This window comes from Glycine soja, chromosome 5, assembly GCF_004193775.1.
Source record: "Glycine soja cultivar W05 chromosome 5, ASM419377v2, whole genome shotgun sequence".
NCBI classification, from domain to species: domain Eukaryota; kingdom Viridiplantae; phylum Streptophyta; class Magnoliopsida; order Fabales; family Fabaceae; genus Glycine; species Glycine soja.
The window spans coordinates 5,875,637-5,885,551 of NC_041006.1; the positions used below are offsets into that span (position 1 = coordinate 5,875,637).

General features: G+C 30.1%; 1 protein-coding gene across 1 annotated transcript; it reads right to left on the reverse strand.

Annotated features, from left to right (window-relative positions):
* Window positions 1-751: 751 nt before the first annotated feature.
* Window positions 752-6,545, reverse strand: LOC114412193 (2-oxoglutarate-Fe(II) type oxidoreductase hxnY-like). The gene is made up of 11 exons (XM_028376002.1): window positions 6,391-6,545; window positions 6,097-6,289; window positions 5,338-5,415; window positions 5,171-5,222; window positions 4,706-4,827; window positions 4,109-4,206; window positions 3,511-3,569; window positions 3,282-3,338; window positions 3,075-3,120; window positions 1,740-1,819; window positions 752-1,075 (listed from the first exon to the last, which is right to left on the reverse strand). Exons 1-11 carry the CDS (start codon window positions 6,466-6,468, stop codon window positions 982-984), a joined length of 957 nt encoding a protein of 318 aa, XP_028231803.1. The 5' UTR covers window positions 6,469-6,545; the 3' UTR covers window positions 752-981.
* Between the last annotated feature and the right edge of the window lie 3,370 nt (window positions 6,546-9,915).

Consider the following 9,915-nt stretch of genomic DNA (forward strand, 5'->3'; position numbering starts at 1 on the left):
TTTTGATGTGGATTGACCTTTTGCTTGAGACGAGTGATCCTTTCGATAAACTGCTATAATTTAGGACTTTAGGTAATGATGGGCTGTGACAACGAGCTATCCGAAAAATGAAGAGATACTGGTAGGATTCAGGCTAAATCATTAAGCTCTTCTAAAACGAGAAATATACTTAAAAAATAAAGTGTACAAACAATTGTTCATTACAAAATAAACTGTTGATATTCACAGGAATTACAACACAAGACAAGAAATATTTTAGCAAAGTAACAGAAACGAAAACGAGAAGAATGTACTTATCAATGGGAAGAATTCAAATATTTATAGGTCCATGTAGTTAATAGAGTTGTGAGTATTTTATTTTCCTTTCATATTCGGATCAAATTATTTTTAAAAATTTGGTGATGATGTATTAACCGTAAAAAATAATTATACAGTATCAACTCATCACAAATCAGCTTAGTATGATTGTTAAAAAAATTATTATAAAAATTAATAAACTTATCATATATAATAATTTATGATGAAATAATAATATAAAATAATTTTACACCGTAAAAATATAACCTATTTTTTCTATTTATAATGGGTTCAATTTTCAAATTCATCCATAAGTATAAGAATCTTGATTATAATTAAAAGAGATTGAAAATATATTTTTCCCTTGATAAAAGATGTACTTTTCAAGGAAGAATTTAACCCTAAAAGTATGCTTATTGCAAATTAAGTTATATCTTATCAGCTTATTGCAAACTTGCAGCTTAAATAGTATGTTTTCTACTAACCATAATATCAACAACAAAAAGTCAAAAACAATAATAGTATGCTCGATCTCATATGACAAGAACCATGTAAACACAGTCACAAACAATCATAGACCACTTTTCGCAAATTAATTTAAAAGCTTTCTGATTAGTCTCTGGACTGCATATATTTTCATATTTGTGGTAGCAGCCAGCCATAATAAGTACGGCATTTAGTCCTTCAACTGGATAAATCACATTTTAGATCCTTTTCAGAACCATAGGTGAGTCTGAACCGTTCATTCAAGTAGTCCCCACTACGTATTGGAGAGAATCTGCAGCAAACATTGACAAAAGTTCATAGCATCTTGCGTGTAAAAGCAAAATTTAAGAAATGTACGCATGCAAACTTTTAATAAAGACCTCCACCAGGGGAGTTATCTTTGTCGACTTTGTCTTTTTTGGATTTCATCTTGCCACCTGTTTCTCTATTTTTCCTTCAACCACTTGGTCAACCTTATAACTGTATAGTACTCCACTCTTTCTTTTGGAATTTATTTTTTAACCACTTTCAGTGCAAAAATCTGAGTTTAATTTACACTCTCAATTAATAAAAAAAATCAAAATAGGTATAATTTTTACATAAAAACCTTTCTAAAAGTCAATAGATTTAGTTTGCATGACAATTTTTTAGATAACAATGTAAAAAAAATTACAATCTACACATTATCACTACATAATTTTATTTTTCTTTTAATAAAATATTTTTTACATTATAACTTAATCAACTTTGAACAAACAACTAGCTCAAGTGTTATAATTTTTTAATAATGTGAATAATTGAATAAAATAAAAACTTTAGTCAACGTTTATTTTGCTCTATCTAAATTGAACTCTTTTCCACCCTCCCCTCTTTTTTTTGTTTTTGAAATTTTTTTTTATTACATCTTAGTTTCAATCACTAGTGAAAAAAAACTGGAGAATATTTTTTTTTTCTACCTGGGAGGAGATGATTCACTGCAGCAACTTTCAAAGCACTCCACCACACAGTCTGAGGCCGGGTCAAAGAAGAATGCCACCTGCAAAATAGAAAAATATTATTCATATTTTACTGGAATGCATAAGTAAATCATGCCAACAAACCAGAAGCCCTCATCAAAATGCAATAGGTAGAAAGAACGTTCTCACCATGTATGACATCAGACAACTTCCTTGTTCCATTTAATATAACTTGCACATTAAGACTCTTTGAAAAGATATCATCAACTTCTGTCTGATACAGTATTTCAGTAGATAAAGGATATCTTATCTCTAACTACCTCGTTCAGTAATATCCATGCTAAAAAAAAACTATTTTAAGTTCAAATTTCTTCATTTTAAGTCATGTTGTGGCCGAGTAGAACCTTGATCAACCCAAAATGACAGAGAAAGAAGCTTTATCTAGACGTGTCATCTAGCATTATACTAACTTCCAAAACCATTGATATTTAAGGATAACGCACACAAAATATTTAATTTAAAATACTTTTATTTAATATAAGATGTAAATGTAATTTGTTTTTTGTTGAAGTGCTTTTTAAATAGGTTGAAGGTATATAAAGATTAAATCCAGTTATTTTATATAGGAATGTATGTGGGGAAAAAAAATTAATGAGACTTAAAAACTTGAATAGTTTTAGAATAAAAAGAAGAGAAAATAGAGGCTTCACTAAGTACACAATCATCCAACTATAAATTGACATATAGGTAAGTTTATTAATTTTTATAATAATTACTTTAAATTCATACCTATCACGACTTTTTATAAATTAGCAATTAACAATGTAAAAATTTATACTAACAGTGTATAGAAATCAAAGTCTGAAAAGAAAAGACAAAAACATAAATAATTTTGAAACAGAGGTAGTAATTAATATTATTTGGAGAAACCACAAAATATCCCCACAAGATCACCATAATAATTATGATAGTTTACCCATAGCACGAACCTTTTTGTCATCAGAATTTGCATGTGAATTTTTCACCCCTCCCCTCTGTGTGTGTATGAGATAGTGTGGGTCGCAAGCTCTGTCACCTATGTCTAAAAACTCACTCGACCCATAGAGCTTGTGGGATCACGTAAATATTTATTCTTCAATTTCTAAGTCCAATAATGTGTATTCTAATCCAATCAACTATCCATACTTCTTTTTGGTTGGTATGAAGAAAAATATAAAGGTATAAATTCCATCTATTCTTTCCTACCCTTGAAATTAAAAGCCATTCATAAGCTATCATTCAAGACAAAAACAACAATAACACATTAAAGCAACTGAGGAAGTGGTTAGTAATTACGGAATAACGTTCTTTTCCTGTTGGCATAACCCTGTGAAGTGTTGACCTGCAAGTGTAATGACAAAAGCTGAGAATGATATGTACCAGTGTGGCAGTAGACTAAGACATTGCTTAATATGTATAAAATATCGATTGCAAAGTTGCCCAATCAACAGCTGTAATTAGTAAAAAAAACAAAAGAAAAAGCACTTGTTGGATGATGGATACCTGTATAAACAATTTGTCCACCTCTCCATCATGTCTCCAATGTTCACTATTAAGGCCCTGCAGATACAAACCAAAAACACCTAACAATAGGAAAGAAGAGCAGATAAAGTGCATAATTTTTTATGGAGCTTTAGTCTAGAGTCTCTAGATGATACAATGCAGTTGTGATTTAAATAGACTTAAAAGTAGTAATATATTATTTATAAAAACTTCTTAATCAAGAACTCACCCTTCTACATGAGGCACATCCTCCCAGACTTGAGGTTGGTTGACTTTATCCTTGCAGATCTATAAATGTAAAATCGCAAGCCTTTAATTAAATGAAATTATGAATTCTAAATATTAAATAGAAATTATAGATCAATAACAATATGATAGATCATAGAGCTCAAATGAATAAGGTATATGTCAGAAAGGAAACATGAAGTGAGGTGTATGAAAGGTAAAATTAAGGGGAGAGTAGGGGATTTACAAACTAAACAAATGGTGTTTCAAGAAGTGAGAAAGGAAATGATGGGAGATGAGGCTGTTAGAAACAAACTGGACAGGTGGTGGTCCACAAATGGAAAGGAAGATTCAACATGCATGAGGAAAGAGGGAAGACTAGTACGGTTAAAGGGCCCAGGAGTAATCAGGTCCTGAGATTGTTTCCTTTGCCATTCTTTTTTCTTTCATTTGTTTCTACTCATTCTGATCTGCAATTGGAATCCTGACACAGGGAGATAGTATCCCCTGCCTGTAAGGAGTTCAACTCCGTTTCGTCTCTCTAATACCAGGGACATGCCATAATAATAGAACAGAAAGTATACTATAGGGAAGACGAGAACCTGCAGTCCAGGAACACCATCAGTCATTAGGAGAGTGATCATGCCATAATCTGAATGAGGAGAGGCACCACATATCTGCTCATCAGATCCCAATTCACCTAATGTATTTGGAAGGCATATTAACAACAATAAAAGGTTACACAGGATAATCAGTTTGAAAACCTAGTTCCTACTAATAAAACAGCAGAAATAACTTTAGAATATGATATAAAACACAAACTATAATTGCCACCAGAATAGCAGTTTTTGACTCAAATCTAGCTACAACTCAGCAACTAGCAAAAGGAGTATTTGCAAAAATAAACAAGCAGAAAATAAATACAAATATACCATACATTTCATTATATGGACTACTGCCACATTCATGGGCATTATAGCTCAGGCCTAAAAATCAATACTTGAAAATAAAGAAATTATGTTCCCTTGTCTAACATGAAGATTGAACAGGAGGAAATAACAGTAAATAAAGCCGAAGTCAACATTGAAGATAAAATTTTTGGTGTGATAACAAACACAGACATAAATTTGTGGATATGGTTCTTTGTGCTTGCGTAAAAAGGTCCAAAAGAGAGAGAGAGAAAAAAAAGAATGCTAAACCTGGATAGTGCAGAAGGCGAAGAAAAGAAGCTGGTTTGTTCAAGGCACCTATCTTCTCAAAGTAATCTTCTTCCAGATTCAAGGACAAGGCAATCAGAGACAGCAGACTTTTTCCAGCAGCCCTGGGAAAGATAAGAAGAATATGTAAATTCTAAATTTTACAACAAAAGAAAACATACATATGGATGCTCAGGCTCGGTCATACTTTCCTTCAGCATAAAGCACACAAACTCACAATGTAAAGATGCATGAATAAAATAAACTCAGGCCACAAACCCCTCGTGTCTTATAGATTAGTTAAATTTACAGAGAAAATCAATATGCTATTGACACTGTTTGTAACTAAACCTAAAAGAACAACAGATGTTCCAATTTTATATTTTCTGGTAAGTAACAACTTAAACTTATAGTACACATTCGATAACATGGAATACACAAACAAATTGACAGGCTAATGAAACTCACAGTAGTTTCCAATATAAGGATTTCATTGTAGGTCTCCAGTTTGGCAGTAATTCTGAAGTGTCCTTGCCAGAAAAACATCTCAAGTCAAGCTTGTGTAAAAACAAACCACCCACAAATTAGAATACAGCACCTATTCCTAATGAAATGAATGCAAAGGAAAGCCATACCTTCAGAAGGCCATTGATTCAGATGAGCAATAGAGGTATCTTCTATAGGACCAATGTAATAGGTCTCTTTTGGATCACCTGTTAATAAGGAATGATCAAAATTTTCTGTCATTCTAGAAGATGAATAGTTGCATAAGGACATACATGGTTTTCTTTCAGCATTGGCCACACACATATCATATATCATTGCTAGTCATTGATATGTGTTGGAGGAAGCCTCATTACTCAGTGTGCTTGAGTGGGGTTTGCATAATTGAGTTAAATGAAATTGATTTTGTAAAATTAATTTAGGAGTGAGTAATTTATGTCTGAATAAGACTCAACTAAACATCTCACCCCTTTTATTTTAACTTTAAAAGCAAGTTACTAATATAACTGAATGTAAACAAACTTATTTAATGCAAAAGCTAATAAAGTTCAACTCAAAATTAACTTTTGACCCATAATTAATTGGAAAATACTTCTCATACATCTACTTTTTCTTCCATCTCATTTCCACCCCATCTGTCTCTTGTTTTATCACATCACCTATCACATTTATTATTTTCTCTTTACTTTCTATCTATTTCTTATTTCCACCCACTTTTGGGGTGTACGAATATCCTCACTCCAATCAATTTTTCAATGTAAAACCAATAAAAAGAATACGATTATGTATGCCAAAAGGATGAATACTTTTGTTTACCCTTTAAGCACAATATTTTCATTATTTCTTTAGTATTTCCTTCAAAACAAAAGAAAGAAAGAAAGGAAGAATACCTTTGGAGAGTGAAGTAGGATCAAGTGTCTCAGCATAGAGAGGAGTGTAGCCTCTATATTCCTTGCGGGCCAGGTCCATTTTGCGTTGGACCGGAAGCGAGAAGAACTTGCAACTTTGGTCGAAGACTTTGCTCACAAAATCGGTGTCCACCCCATGGTTCACAAGGTAAAAGAAACCATATTCCACGCATGCCTATTCATAGTTACCAATTATAACACACACATGAAATTCGTGACATAATCTTTGGCTTGTGAGAAAGAAAAGCAGAGAATAGAAGGGGGTGAGTTGAAAACCTGACGAATGGAATTGGCTGTGGAAAGACGATGGGGAGAAGAGAGGTCTATGATCGGAAGACTCAAAGTCGCAACCATTTTCGGTTCTGTCTCTTTCCCACTTCACTTCGCTTCTGCCACTGCAATTCTATAACTAGTTATTTTGCTGTGACTTTTTCGTGGCATACACTATTGTTTTCATTTACACGTTATTTGATTATAGTATTATTTTTTTATTAAACCTTAATTTTAAAATACAAAAAATAATATAGTAATGTTACATATTGTTGTCATCTTTCATTAACGCCTACCTATCACAGTCACGATTCACGATGGATATCGATATTGTTTTCGCAACACACAATAATGAAGGCTGGGTAGGGATTAGTATTCATAGTGTTTACATTGCTGATAATTTATCGAATGAGATTGTTAAAAAAAATGTGAGAAATAAAATTATTATAATTATAAGTAAAAGTCGATAATTAAGAAGTAGAATCAAACAACCACAATTAGAATCTTATAATTATTTGGATGGATTGTATATCATAACTTGTGATCTTATAATTTTATATAAATTTAAATATTTTATATAAAAATTTACTTCAATATTAAAATTATTAAAATGAATGTTTAACTTAATTTGACGGGTCTTATAATATTATAAATAAAGTTTTTACCCTGTACGGAATAAACAGGATTTCTGTGTCTTAATTTAAATTTTATTGTGTATTTAACTACAATAATTGGCATACACGTAAACATTACAATTTTTCCTTGGTTTTTTTTATCTAATTAATATCACAATTTTATCTTAATGCATTTATTTTTATTTAGTGAAACTAAACCTTGGAACAATATTTATTAAGAAAATATTTAAAACAAGCAAAATCAAAATAGAATTAATACAATAAGTGTAATATTTAATTTATGCATAAAAATGCATAATAAGATCAAACTATTAATATAACATGTGCTATTCATGTGATTATTTCAGATGTAAAAATAGATATAAATAATTATTAAAGAGTGTTACAAAATTTACTTATATTTTATTTTTTATATTAAATTCACATTACAATTTTAAATGTGATTATCTTTATTTGATAAAAATGAATTATTAAACCATATTTATTAAGAATGTGTTTTAAATATAAAAAAGCCACAATAGGATTAATATTTCAAACATAATATTTAACATGTAGTATCCAATGTAGTTTGTCCTATGATTATCTCCGTTCCTAATTAGAAGATATATAGTTGATTACTTTAAAATTAATTTAGTTATTAACATTAAATTTATTTATAAATATAATATTTTTTAAATTTATCGTTAACTTAATTAAAATTTTATTTATTTTCTTCAATTTTTATAGGAGAGAAAAAGAGATAATTTAAAATATTTTAATTAAAAAATAATTAATGCAGAAGAAAAATAAAATAAAATATTATAAGAAAGAAAGAAAAAGTTTATTCGCTGTGTCTTATATCACACAAAAGAAATCAAGGCGTGACACCGGCAAATCTTCTATTTTGATTTTCCTCTCTATACAATTGACATATACTATTATTTTTATTTACACGTTATTTGTTTATAGTATTATTTTTATTACACATTAGTTTTAAAATACAAAAACATAATATAGTAATATATAATCGCATGGTACATTGATGTCATCATTCATTAACACCTACCAAACACTCTCGAGATTCACGAGGAATGTTTATACTATTGTTTTTATTTACATGAAGACAAATTCATCAATAATACGGATAGTGAAAATTGGAGACTTATGACACATATTTTTAGGGCAGCACAGGCACTTAAAATAGATCATTGGATTACAAATAACTCAATCGGACGGTGCAAGACGGGCAGCCAAAAATAGCTGTTGGATTACAAAAAATTCAATTAGACAGTGTTGGTTACTTTGGGACCTACAAAACTGGGTTTCGTCTACGCATGCTAGAACTCGTCCAACTTCTTGATACTTTCCAGTTTCCACTAGTTAGACATGAAAAATGGATGCTTTGGGATCAAGGTCTTGTATTGAAATAAAATATGACGATTATCAAATTGACAAGGACAATATTATATTCACAATTTTTTTTATATGGTGTGATTTCTGACTGGTGACTACTGTCATGAATATCTAAGGGTAATTTTGGTTGCACCTAAATTAGTGAGAAGAAGAAATAAAGAATTAAATATGTTGGGGTGATTTGGTTGCATGAATTTGTGCAGAAATTTTTTTTTTTTAAAAAAAAGAAAAGAAAAAGAGTGAGATCCACACATTTTATTTTTCTCTCTCATGAGCACATTGAAGAAGAAATTGTCACCATGCAATCACTTTTCCAATGTTGCCCTAGCCTCCTGGGGTAGAAACCTATTTGTTGCTGCCAAACAATCATTTGAGGGTAAAATTTAAATTAATACCCTAAAAATGATAAGTCCTAAAAAGATGTTAGAAATTTTTTTATATGAATTTAAAGTTGTGAATGTTTTTTTTACTAAAGTCATAAATTATCTTATGACTTTACATTTTTTTTAGAATGTATTTTTTAAAAAATCATAAATAATTTTTTATTTTAATTATTTACTGAATTAGTGTATATATTTTTTAATTTTATTTAATATTTCCGTATTTTTTATATATTTTTTCCTTTAATATATTTTCTATAATTTTATTTTATAAATTATTTTAATATTAAAAATAAAAAACAATTTAATATTAAAATAAAAATAGCATACCTTACGAATTCAAAAAAAGATCAAATCATAATATATATTAGGATTGTTAATTCAAAAGGATAATATATGTTAGCACTTATTTTTTTTAGGATATTGATTTAAATTTTATCTCAAATAATAAAATTGAAAAAAAAAAAAAAAAGCTACCCCTGATTGGTCGTGTGCTCGATTTTTTGCCTTCCTTTCTGACCCACACTCTGCTCTCTCGTCCCATGTCATGACTGAGTCGTGAAGTCCAAACTCTTGCTGTTCAAAAACGCGGACCGCTCGTGGCTTCTTCTCCATGTTGTTGTTCCGTTGGTGTCGAAAATGAGGACATGTGTGCCTTGTTTCTTTTCTCCTTCTCAATGAGGAGATACAATGTCTTCTTTCTTTTCATCTTTCTTACTCATAGCTTCTCCAAAAAAACGTTGCCCACAAGCTGTTTGCATGTATTCCTTTGTAGATGACACTTTATCTTTTTTAGTACAATGTATAAAGCCTTCAATTGTTTTTCTTCAACTTGTCATAAAAATGGTTACGGTTTGTTATAGTGGATCGAGGACAACGCTCATACAAATTGTTTGAAAATTTTCAATAACATGTTGTGTTGTTGTTCCTTCTTATTTACTTTGATAATCTCCTTTTTCTCAATAGCTGTAAGGATTATTATGACTCTTGATTTGGAGTGGAATTTGGATCACTCCAAATTAATATAGTATTTTGGATTTTTACCACTTTGTTTCAATTGGAATGTGATTTTGTTAGTAAATCATATCATTTCATGGAAGACATGTTTCCATCATTAAAATTAT

Coding starts and splice junctions, on each gene's coding strand:
- LOC114412193 (XM_028376002.1), bottom strand. CDS start 6,468: ATGGTTGCGACTTTGAGTCTTCCGATCATAGACCTCTCTTCTCCCCAT. Junction 3,570..4,108: donor ATGGTGTTCCTGGACTGCAG/GTTCTCGTCTTC, acceptor TTACATTTATAG/ATCTGCAAGGATAAAGTCAA. Junction 3,121..3,281: donor TGGACAAATTGTTTATACAG/GTATCCATCATC, acceptor TTACACTTGCAG/GTCAACACTTCACAGGGTTA.